We start from the raw sequence: 12,956 nt of genomic DNA on the forward strand, positions 1-12,956 counted from the left end.
ATTCTCCAAGGGACACTTTTAGGGGCAAATTAACTAGCAATGTGATTTTGGGGAGAAGACCCACACAAACTTAGGAAGAAGTTACCATTTCCATGTAGACGCATACTGATAGCATATCAAACTCCAGTAATGCATTGTATGCTAACCAATGTAACAGGGTTTGTCAGTGTGCATCTTAAGGATAAGACTGTCACCCAATGCAGCTGAAAGCAGTAAGACTGGCAACCCTTATTTCATGTATATGGGTACCTTAAATTGTAAATCTGTATTTAGAAACAGCTGCTATACTAATCATGCCCCTACCTCGACCCCGCTCAATAAGTTGTATAGCGCAGAGCTTTTGTGCAGACTTTTCTACACTGCTGTGGTCTGCACAGGGCCATGTAAAATGTTCCGGTGTTTAGACCAAAGCAAGCCAGCCATGGTACATAATATTCATCCACACCTAGCACTATAGATTGCCAATTCTCTATGGCCAGGCAGGTACGTGTGTGAATTGTTGCAGTGCTGCCGGAATGCCGAGCAGAATTCAGTAAATAACGTACACATTTCCTATACAATACCTTGCAGTCTTTTTTAAATTGCACAGACATGGCACAGTTTGTTCATTTTTCTTCCATTACTACATATCAATTATTGTTTGTCTTTGTGGTATAGAATTTTACCATAAAAAGATTGGAATGTTGTTGTTTTTTTTTTTTTGATACAGGTTTTTGCAGACAATCTCACAGGACTGAACCCTACAGTTATAACACGAGTTGTTTTTGATGGAGGAGTATTTATTTGGCCAATATTTGGTGATATGTTAGCATCTGCAAACCCTCTTCCTCAGGTAAATGGTTCCTATGTCGTCCTCTGGCCTTAGATTTCATATTGCTCAGTTGTGCAGGATCTGCCCCTGTGCTGCATACTCTGATATCACTGAACAGCATGAGCTTCTCAGGTTCGACCTTTTGGGTTTGATCTGTAGAGAAACTTCTGCTTCCATACAGAGAGGAAGAAGCCTATCCTACAATATGCACACCTTTTGTAATGATTCACCTATAACACTGGTCAGCAAACATTTTCTTGCCAAACAGATTAAAGTCATTTTAGATTATGTTTGATGCACAGATTCCAAATACGGTATTGGTTTTTCTAGATTGGCTCTAGTTTTTGAAAAAATGGCCCCAATAATAACCTCATAGAAATCTAATGAAACATGACAATGAAGCAAAATTAAACTAGATATGCCTACGTATACAAAATTACATTTTGAAATACCTAATGTCAATATATTCTATATTCAGTATATTTACAGAACAAATCACAAAGAAGTCATTGAAAAACTTTGTTTGTATAATTTCCTTGTATGCTGATGATCAGGGCAATCACATTGAAGGCTCCAGCAGTAGTCCGCCATCATGTGTCTATCCTATCTGCCCTGATATCTTTCTTCCATCACCTTTATATCTTGATGGAACCTCTCCCCTTGTTTCTAATTGAAATCGCCAAGGTTTTCTGGAAATATTTGCCAATGGCTATGGAGATAGTGTGCCCTTATGCTCATAGTAGCACCCAAATTTTAAAGTTTAAGAGCAAGTCTTGTACCAGTTCTTCATAATTTTGTGCTTTAATGGTTACCCAAGAAGTTCTTGACAACCATGACATAACTGTGACAGGCGGAAGGTTCAATATCAGTCATGTATCTCGTGAAATTTGAATCATTTATCAGTTTCCGAATCTGAGGTCCATCAAAGATTCGTGCTTTTTATATTTCAGTACTCAATCCAGGGAAGAATCTACAAATGTATTTGAAGCAAATTGATTCATTAACCCCCCCTCCCCCCTAGCGGTAGGCTTTATTATAGAAGTGTATAGTCTATTAGAGCTATTAGAGGGAGCAATCACCCAATTTGCATTCTTTCTTTATTTCTAACTCTGTAGTTTATTATGTAAGGAGTAGTAAATGATGTGAATCATAATGTGAACCTCATAGTGCTATCCTTTCTTTGCAGGTCACTGTTCATGTGAATGACATCCCAGCCAAATGTTCAGGTTCTTGTACCTTCCAGCATCTTGTGACTATGACCCCAGTAGTGACAGACATTCAGTTCTCTCCAGGTATTTATAGCATTTCTGATTTCTCTAGTAGAATGTGTGTCCCAAACTCCATCCTCTTCTCTAGCAGATATCTCACAAATCGGTATGTTGTCATGATTTGATATCCCTAGTACATATATCTCAATGGAAGGACCATCATCAGGTGGACATGCCAAGTTCAGACTTGTTGTTGAAGTGAATGGAGTCTCAGCAATAAGTAGGGGACAATGTGGAGTTAGAAGGATTTTTGGAATAAAGACTTTATTGGACTATTACTGATTTCAGCATTGGAGAATGATAGTAGGAGGTCTTGCAAAAGACCAATCGCAGAAAAACTAATCATTATTCTCCTAGAATTTACACATTTTTGCATGTATCCCAGTTCATAAATTCTTGCTGCCTCCATTTGTATCAGAAATAGGTCTATACATTCTGCAATGATCAATTTTTGTGCCTAGAAATCTAAAAAGTAGTATTTAGAAGACAAATGAAGACAGCAACATTTTCTGAACTAGAGTACATGTATAAATTTGTTGGTCTTTGTTCTCTATTTTCCTAGATTTGTATTTGTATGGAAATATATGATAAATGCTGGAATGTATGTTGAATTAAAGACTCTTATTTGACAGTTTAAGCAAGTACCAAATCCAGATACCAACCAAAACACCACAAACTTTCTTCTGTTTCCCGGGCTGAGCCAAATTCTCCTCCACGTGTCCTACATGGCCCCCTTCTAGACACTGCAGATCCCAGTCGGAGGGTTTTTTTGCAATAGAGCCATTTCCCGCAATCCAGAAAGCAATGGTCAGGACTCGGTGTGGCCAACTGTTTACTGATGAGCTACAAGCCAAATAATTATCCACATCCCCGGAAACTTTTTTTCATTCTACTTTAGTGCAAAAAAGCTGGAAATGAACTTTATATACAGTCAAAAAATAAAGTGTGGTGTGTGTGAAGTCCCTCCCAGGATGGGACATTGGTCTTTCACAACAACATAGTGCTTTTGGGTTGCTCAATGGAGTTTTGAAAGTTACTGTAAGTATCAAGATTCAAAAAAAATTGCAGGTTTCAAAGCTAGCAGGTTTTAACAATCCAGTTCAATTTCAGGAGCAGATAAATTAAGATAAGTTTAATTAGATAGTGGAAGATGTCTTTGCTTGTATTACAGCTCACATCAATGCCTCTTGTTGTCAGTTGCCGCTCGCCAGGTCCCACCACCCAACGCCACCGCCAAACAGTGGCAATTGGATAAATGGTGGTGCCACTCTTGATGACTTGAGCTTACTACAACCATTTGTGAGGCTCTCTGGCTGTCTTCTCAATGGCTGATGACTTGTCCACACATTGGGCCTGATTTATTAAAGCTCTCCAAGGCTGGAGAGGATACTCTTTCAGCAAACATCGATTGGATTTCGTCAAAGTCATTTGCTATTTGCTAGAAAATGTTTCGAATCCTGGGCCAGTGTAACAATGAGGTGTCAGGCTTTCAGCAAACATCGATTGGATTTCGTCAAAGTCATTTGCTATTTGCTAGAAAATGTTTCGAATCCTGGGCCAGTGTAACAATGAGGTGTCAGGCTGGGAGTCCAGTGGCTGAAACAGCAAGCAGGCACAGGCGGAAGCAGGAAGCAGGATCTATGCACAAGCAGGGGTAGCAGATAAGGAGCAAACACAAACGTAGTCAAAGCACAAGCCGAGGTCGGTAGCCAATGGTGTAAGTTGGAGATGGAGTGCAAGGCAGAGTAGTCGTTTAACCAGCAGCCAAGGGTCGCTAAACAGGTAGCAGTTTGGAGAGTGCAATGTAACAGTAGCAGGAAGAGCAAGATATTGACAAAGCACAATAATCTGGCAACAGGAAGTTTCAGAGACATGGTTTAAATATGAAGTTCATGAGTGGGGCCTGGAGTTCAAGGTTCAACAAGAAACTAAGTATCAAGGTATCTTTGTCCAAGGAATCCAACCGAGTGCAAAAGGGGAACCCTCAAGTGGCGCAGTAGACAGCTCTGCAGCCGGACACTGAAGCATCCCTGGGTTCGGATCCCAACAGCCAGATCCATTCCAGGTTTGTGTATCACCCAGATTCACTGATGAAAGTGTATTCTCTCCAGCCTCAGAGTGCTTTTATAAATCAGGCCCATTGGGTAGGATTGGGAAGCTGCCAAGCCTCCAAAAAGCTATTTTGCCTTTCGTAAAGGACACATCACTGGCCTGATTGGTCTTAGCAGGCAGACATATGCCATTGATTTCCCAGAAGACGCTTTGCTCGATAACACGTGAATGTTGATCTTCACTTGACATGTCCTCTGTGGATGTTGCATGGTGGTTCAGGTGGCAAACACTCTCGCCTTTGCAGGACTCGGGTCCAAGGTTGGAATCTTAGTCAGAACACAGTCTGCAAAGAGATTGTATGTTCTCCCTATGTTTGAGTGAATTTCCTCTGGGCACTTCAGTTTCCCCCCATGTGGTTAGGTTAATTGACTTCTCTGCAAAAGTTGACTATAGACTTTATCTTTGGCATATGACTATGGTAGGGAGATTAGGATGTGAGCTCCTTTGAGGGACAGTTAATGACCTTTATACTTTGTAAAGTGCTGTATAATTTGTTGGTGCTATATAAATACAAGATAATAATAATATTAATACTTACAAACTCTTGGACTATTTTTGCTTACATTAGTAAAGCTTACACAGAGTAAATTAAAAAGTGATGGAAATCATTTATTGCTACAGGAAATATATTGGATCATTGAAATCATGTGATCTAATGGCAATGTTGTCCTTTGTCCTGTAATTGTCTTTGCAGGTAGCAGATGTGATTATATTATCAATATTACTGGATCTGGTTTTTCCATGAGCCCAGATGACATACATGTATCAATCAATAAGGCAGAGTGTGGTATTATGGATGCCAATATGTCCTGTATAACGTGCTGCGCCACGTCAGGTCTACCAATAGGAGAGAGTGAGGTCACAGTGCATGTGAAGCCGATGGGGTTTGCAGTCCATGGAAGTGGAAAGGCTCTCACTATTTATATTACACCCAGGCTCTTCAGTGTCATCCCATCTGTTATTTCACAAACTGGTGAGTCACAATGCAAATGAATTGTATCAATATTTTTCTATTCATGACCCTTAACAAAATAATGTATATAGGTACTTTTTTTTACCTTTTACAGTATATATATATATATTTATATATATATATAATATATACTGGTCCTCAAATTAGGTAGGGTGAGTTATATGACTTTTCTCTTTCACATTGAATAATATAAATGAGTCACCTCCCATCCCCTAGACTATGAATAGGTAAAATAGGAGCAGCAGCAGAGTGATTAAGTCATTGATTTCCCACAAAACCTGCTTAAATCAGAGCTACAGACCAAATGCACCATGCCATATACACAGCCTAACTTATGATATATATATATATATATATATATATATATATATATATATATATACATATAGTATTTATATATACCACCTGCATATGTAATGTACATATTTGGTTTTCCCCCCGAACATAAAAATGTACAGTTTATTGTAAAGTAATTGGGTTTAATAAACGTTTATATAAGTAGAAAAAGAATATTTAAATATAATAGGTATTGACTTCTGACATATGACTTTTATAGTAAAATTTAGGCAACAAAAATGATATTTTATTTACAGGTAGGGTGGGCTGAACCATCCATTTTTATTGTATATCTTAGGGATTTTAGCTCTTAAGTATCCATGACCATTATTCCACACTTCACCTACACCTACCCTTTTTGAGATATGGAATGTTCCATTGACTTTTCAGGGTCCCCACTCATTCTTCATAATATAATGTATATATAAGAGCCTCTATTGTTGTAAAAACAAAGGAGCACAGAGCAGGGAACTCAGAGACCTCTCTGTCCTAAAATTCTCTTATAGATTTAGGAAGCAGCTAGATGACATCAATAGCCAACATCTAATAAAATCTTTGTGCCCCATTAAAGGTGGAAATTCACTTAGACAGTGGAGGTTTCTATTTATCTCTCAGCATACTTGCTGACCTTCGTATCTGCCGTAGGTTTTACTGTTCTCTCAGTTCCTTTAGTTTCTGCTATCCTAATTTTGTAAATGAATCTAAGCCCAAAAATTCAGGAAGTTCCTCGTTAAATATTCTGCCCCTTGTAGTTCTCAGGAAAGAAAATAAATTTATTACTCGATGTTGGCTTTTCTTGTTGTCTGGAGTTGGTCAGAACCAACTGTGTGTTTTTTTTTCTTTTAGGAGGTCAGACAATGACTATAAAAGGCGTCCAAATCGGTGATGTTAGCATGGTGGTATTTGGTTCACGTCCATGTCTACTACTAACACAAAACTGTACAACAATCACATGTGTTGCACCTTCCCAGGTATGTACTCTGTGTATCATATATAAAGTATGATCTAGAAAACAGTTCTTTAAGCACCTTTATTAATAGTTATATCCCCTTGTGAGCCCTTTAAAACTGAAAACATGGCGAACTAAGCCCTTGAGAAACCAATTGGTTGAATGAAGTTAAGGCTCATTATGACTGGTGGTAGATACAGCAGGGTCCTAGTTGTAACCTGATTGTGGGTTCCATCACAGAGGACATGTCGAGGACATGTCAAGAGAAGATTCATGTGTTATCAAGCAAAGGGTAGTCGACCATAAACAAGGTGATCAGTTTCCAATTTTATGCTTGACCAACCAACACTTGCATTGGTATTCAATCTGTTAAAAGTCCCAAAACACGTTTATTAACTTTTTCACTTTCGATTGTCTTCTTGGCTTAGAAAGGATCAGAATTCCAGTTTATTCTATTCCAATATAATCAATCGATTGGAACCAAAAAAATAATAAGTTGGCCACTAAATTCCCTTTGAATCCAATTATTAAATGGCTGGGAAAGTGTAAATCTACCTGTATGTACTAGATGTGCGAGTACAAGGTCATTGCTCAGCTTTCCAATCATCAAGGCTGAAATTGCTGCGGTGTCATTGAAGTTTAAAAATTTTTTGTATCAGCGACCATCTGCCCTATAATAGAAGCCCCATGACAACCCTTGGTCATTCAGACGTATGATAAAACAATCCTTACGTAGAGGTTAGTTAAAGTTAAAGCAGAAAGATCAGCAGATCCATGCCTGTGAATTAAAAGAAATGTATGCATTTACTGAGTGCACACTTTTTGCACAACATTATGGCTATGTGACTAGCTGTTGCATTCACCCTAAAGTCTGTCTTTGTTCTTTTTATAGACTGAAGATGTATATGGAGGGAATATAAGTGGTAAAATTGATCAGCAATGGATCTCCTTCCCAGAACAGATCAAATATGACCCTTCATTAAATCCTGTAATCGCTTTTTTTACTCCGAATGTGAGCAGCCCAGCAGGTAAGAGCAAATTAAGGTAAATATTGCGTGCTATACAAGGTATTAATAATGATTTGCAATAACCATTATGTGAAGACAGACAGGTTCAAGAATTAACTGTTTGATGATTTGCAATTGTTGTTTTGCATATAATAGTTACTATACCTTTCAAAAAATTAAATAAGGTTGGTTGATGCTGCTTGGTTCATTGAATAACCATGCTGGCCATTAAGCTTTACTACTTAGAGATCCATTGAACTTCAAAAACGTGAAACCATTCATGGCTTTCAATCTAACACAGTGAGCTAGCAACAGGAGAGAATAATGTGAGCAGATTGACAACCTCATCAATGTGCTATTGCTCATTCTGTATCCAATTATCAGCAAGCTATGAGTGAAGCCATTGACCAAGCTATCTTATCTAACAGGAGTGCTCAGATTGCAGGACCAGGTGAACTAGTCTAGGAGGTAAAATGATTTAGAAGGCAACATATAAGTATTTTATATAAACTACATCTATTGGTCGGAAGATATCAATGGTCCACCGATGTAATTTTACCCCTCCGCTCACTTCTGTTTCTAAGGGTCTTGCCCTGTCAGCTAGCAATCAACTTAAGTGTCCACTTATTGGTGTGTTCCTTACTTTTTCAGGTGGCATTGCCTTTATTAGCCTTTCAAACTTTGACAACAACAATCACTCTGAGATACAAGTCAAAGTCTGTGAAGTTTCTTCAAGAATCCAAAATGTGACACCACAAGGTATACTGGTGATTCTTCCCCAGCTTCCATGTGGATTATACAACTTCTCTGTTTTAATTAATGGGGTCCTGCTCAAAACTACAGGGTAAGCATAACTTTCTCTGATGTGGGCTCACATGTTAATTATGGTATGTGAAGTTGTGGGCACAGCTATATCTTTCTATTATTTTGAATAGAATAAATCTGTGGTTAAAATGTGATTTTCCCATAGAGGTTCATGTTCCAAGGAGCTTTTAAACTTGTGGCAAGTGTTGTTGGGAGATTATCATCTACAAGTGTCTTTGAAGCCTTGCACTGAAGCTTTTCCAAAAATGACAACATTTTCAGGAGACCAAGGTTTTACTAAATAAGATTTATGTTCCAGAGAACCTGCAAATATCTTGGTGACGCTTAGGGCCAGGCAAAGTGAACTGGGGCTGGCTTGTGAAACTGGCTAAGCCAATTACCTAACTGCATGTTTTTGGAATGTGGGGCGAAAACTGGAGTATTCGGGGGAAACCCACGAAAACACGGGGAGAACCTGCAAACTCCATGCAGATAGTGTCTGGCCGAGATTCATATCTGGGACCTAAGCCAGAGTGCTAAACTCTGAGCCACTTTGCTGCCTGAAATCTACACATTCTATTACAAAATAACAACATACAAACCTAATGGACTTTATGCCACATATTAGTCCATATTACAGAATATGGTAAAGGTCAATATCCTTGGGAAGTATGATACAAGGCAGTGAAGCAGAACAATTAAAGTCATTTGCCTGTTTGGGTGGTATTGGTAACCACTACAGTTTTTTAATCAAGGAATTAAAATCAGCTCAAACCCTGTTATTGTATCCAATTGGTTTGAAGAACCCAGAAGGTCTTTATTTAATTGTTTCCTATGTCCAGAAGAGGAGACCTCTTGGTGTTAGCTTTATTCTTCTATACTGTAGAGAGACAAAAAGAAGGCCGGTGCTTTAAGTTTGACCAGGACACTATTCATGGGTTGGAGATGGGACTTTTGAGTATAGCTCTAGGATTGTTCTTTAATTACAGCTCTTGTCAAGTATGTAAAAGGTATATACCGTATGTATATTACTTATTTTAAAAGCCCATCCCAAACTTGTCTTTAGGATTACCACTGGTGATCAAGTTACCCCTATTCACTTATATCTCTAGGTATTTCCTTCAAAATGTACTGGACAACCCAACCCAATCCAATGGTTACTTTAATACATAAAAAAAAAATTGGGAAGGCAGCTTTGAGATAGTGACACTTCCATTATTATCTTGTAATAGTAATGCAAATAATGTAATAATTTTAGACCCCAAATGTTAAAAAAGCTGACAACAGAAGGCACCATGTCCATCCAAAGCTGAGATATTAGGAATAGTTACCCTTTATTGCTCTTTTAGATAAATCAAGTTGTAATGTACACTTATTGGCCGTTTAAAAAGCATAAACCATTGTCTCTGTCCTGGTACAAATTTAATTTGCTTTCTAAAGTTCATATAGACTTAATACCAGTGTGACACTTTGATGCTTTCAATTATTCTCTCCAACAGTATATGCATAATTAATAGGATTAATCATCTTTGAAATCTGTTTGAGGCTTCGATGAAAAGAGTATCCCGTAGAATGCTACTAGCATTGTTGCTGGTGGCAAGGGCGCTGCTTCTGCAAGGAGCAATGTCACCTGCTGGAAAGTGACATCATATGTATATATACAAATTAACATTCGGGAGAACTTGATAAAGTTGGTGGAGAAAACTTTTCTAAAGCCTGGACGTTCTTTTTTTTTTCTTCAGGTTTCAGCCGGTTATCCAATATATTTTACAAACGGATCGTGTGGAACCGTGCTGCGGATCCTTCTTAGGTAAGGACGTTATTTTTCATTCCAAAGAACATATTAAAATACTAAAACTTTGTGTATACTTCTATACTGTAACTGATGGTCATATCTGTCTTTCTCAATCATGGGACAGTATAGGAAAGAGGGTAAAGCCACTACATGGGATCTTCCATTATGCACCAATGGTGGTGTCAATCATTTGAAGACCCTTCATGATGACTTTGATACTTTATTATCTTTTGCCTTGTACAAATACAATGTAACGAGCAATACAAGTGGTGCTACTTTAGACTTTGCCTACTAATGGTGCTGTTGTCGTCACATTAACTAGTTTGGCCACATATTTTCTTCACTTCTGCAGGTGGCATTTAGTGCTTTTGTTTCAATAGGCCTGTTTTAATAAAGTTCTCCAAGGCTGGAGAGGATACACTTTCATCAGTGAAGCTAGGTGATCCAGCAAAGTTAAGTCATTTGCTCTTTGCTAGAAAATGTTTTGAATCCTGGACCAGATCCATTACAGGTTTGCAGGATCACCCATCTTCACTAATGAAAGTGAAAAAGCTCTAGAAGCACAGAATATAACTGAGTATTAAAGTTTTAAAGAAATTACACTAGAGACTGTTGATCCAGGGAATTTTTTTCCCCAATTGGACTAAATTATTTTTTTTCCTACATCTGGGTCAACTATGTGTTTAGGCTTTTATCTGGGATATGCTGGTTTGTAGAATATTTATTTCCCTATTGTTTGAACTTGATCGACTTTTGTATTTTTTTTCAATCTAACTACGTAACATCTACTTAGTACATAATAAATGAACAAAGTAGATGCTAAATAGTCTTCTCCCCATGACCCAGCTTTTCCTTCAATGTATGCAGAGAAAAAAGTTAGGCTAGGCTTTCCACTGACCTTATAATACTTGGTGAGATTTTAAGACCTGAGGAGGTGGGAAAGGTCACAAAGGAGTTAGAGAAAGATGAAGAAAGGGACGCTTTGAATATGAATGTGGAGATTATGGTTATTTTTTAAATGATGTGGTGTATCTTCTTTGCTTTTTATAGGTGGAACTATAATTAACATCTTCGGAAAAGGTTTTACTGTCAACAAATCACTGTTATCGGTCACTACTGGAGCACAACCATGTAGACTCATAATGGCTACGGACAAGGTGATTACATGTCAAACTCCTTCTTTCCCCTCTTCTGATAAAAAAAACATTTCAGTCCCTCTTGTGATCTCTATTGTCAATCCAGCAACTGGGTCGATCATTTCAAATTCATCAAACTACAGTGATTTTATTTTCACTTACCACAAAGACTTTACACCCAACATCACAAATGTATCCTGGTTTATTCAGAATGGGAGCATGTGGCTGCATTTATCAGGTTACAATCTTACAAACTTCATTATTGTCTTGGAAAATATTCACCATGAAGAAACATATAAAATTAGTTTTGTGGAGTTGAAGAAAAACGGCTTTGAAATACCTCTTCATGGTTTTGGTTCTGGCAAATACCACATAAAAATCTGGGATGAAAAGTTGGGATTTGCCGGCCTCCCATTGGAAAATCAAACTGTGGAACTTGTACCTCTTGTGTCCTCCATTCAACCTGGAGAAGGTCCATTGTGTGGTGGCATTATTCTAAGTATTTGTGGAACTTTTTATAAAACCACTAACAGTTCTATTTTTGTAAAGTTATCAAGAGGTTACATGTGCACCATTCTCAGTGCTAATAGTAGCACCATCCAATGTGTTCTCAAGACTATAGGGAATCCCAACATCTCATTTACTGCTGAGGTTGACACAACTGTCGTAATAAATGGGGTTTCTTCTGATTGTACCAGAAACTGTACTTTCCACCTAATTCCAGAACTGAGTCCTGTGATAAGTAATTTTTTTACAAGACTAGAAGGTAAATACCTAATCCTTTATATTCTTGGACAAAGATTAAGTAGGAAGGTCCAAGTTATGGTGGACAGTAGTTTAGTATGTGATGTGACGTCTTGGAATGAAACAATGGTGGAATGCCATTTAGAAGAAACCATCCTTGTTGGAAATCATACAGTATCCTTTCCATATGCAGCAGATTATCACACATGCTTTTCCAGTAAACCTTTTCATTTTACCATTGAACCTCAGATCACAAAACTGTATCCTATGAATTTTGGTCTTAATGGAGGAGGTTGTTTGACAATAGAAGGTTCAGGTCTACAAGGATGGACATCTACTTTGGTCCTAATTGGAAGCTTCCACCATTGTCTTGTAACCACTGCTAATTACACAATGGTCAGATGTATTCTACCACCACTAAATGGAACAATGGGAATAATTATACAAGTGGATAATTACAATACCACTGGAGGAACCATACATTTCAGCACACAATATACACCTGTGGTGCATTCTTTGTTGGAGAATCATCTTAAACTGAAGATTGCTGTCTCCGCCATCACTGCTGTAGAAAAACTACACATCACAGTGAATAACTACAACTGTACCAATATTACTGGAAATACTTCAGTAGTACAATGTGATGTTCCTGATCTACCAGCTGGAAGCTATGAGCTCAGGTGTCTGGATTCTGACAGAGGAAGGGCCACAACAAATTTAACCTTCAACATACCACTGATAATCACATCATTGAAAAATAACATTGGTGAGTAAATGTTGTTTTTTTTATTGGAAAGTTACATTGTTTTGGGTTACTGAGCTTATGCAAGTATGTGAATTTAAAGAGAAGCGCATTTAAGTAGTTGCAATTTTTGTATTTTTTATATTATTTATATATGAATTTTTACTTTTGGTAAACTGTTCAATCTAACTTTTGGTTTACGTGTATTATAGAGATGGCTGCATGGCATTTCTTCTGGTTTCCTGATAGTGACAATAGTCAACCATAACTATCTAATGT

General features: G+C 37.8%; 1 protein-coding gene across 1 annotated transcript in view; it reads left to right on the top strand.

The window, feature by feature from the left end:
• Window positions 1-12,956, top strand: part of PKHD1 (PKHD1 ciliary IPT domain containing fibrocystin/polyductin) — a 155,886-nt gene that overhangs the window by 29,136 nt on the left and 113,794 nt on the right. The window contains exons 25-32 of the mRNA XM_072410067.1: window positions 710-832; window positions 1,998-2,103; window positions 4,886-5,164; window positions 6,347-6,471; window positions 7,342-7,477; window positions 8,108-8,300; window positions 10,003-10,070; window positions 11,106-12,701. Coding sequence (XP_072266168.1) covers window positions 710-832; window positions 1,998-2,103; window positions 4,886-5,164; window positions 6,347-6,471; window positions 7,342-7,477; window positions 8,108-8,300; window positions 10,003-10,070; window positions 11,106-12,701 — 2,626 coding nt within the window. The remainder of the gene's footprint in view (window positions 1-709; window positions 833-1,997; window positions 2,104-4,885; window positions 5,165-6,346; window positions 6,472-7,341; window positions 7,478-8,107; window positions 8,301-10,002; window positions 10,071-11,105; window positions 12,702-12,956) is intronic.

Source organism: Pyxicephalus adspersus, chromosome 4 (assembly GCF_032062135.1).
Source record: "Pyxicephalus adspersus chromosome 4, UCB_Pads_2.0, whole genome shotgun sequence".
NCBI classification, from domain to species: domain Eukaryota; kingdom Metazoa; phylum Chordata; class Amphibia; order Anura; family Pyxicephalidae; genus Pyxicephalus; species Pyxicephalus adspersus.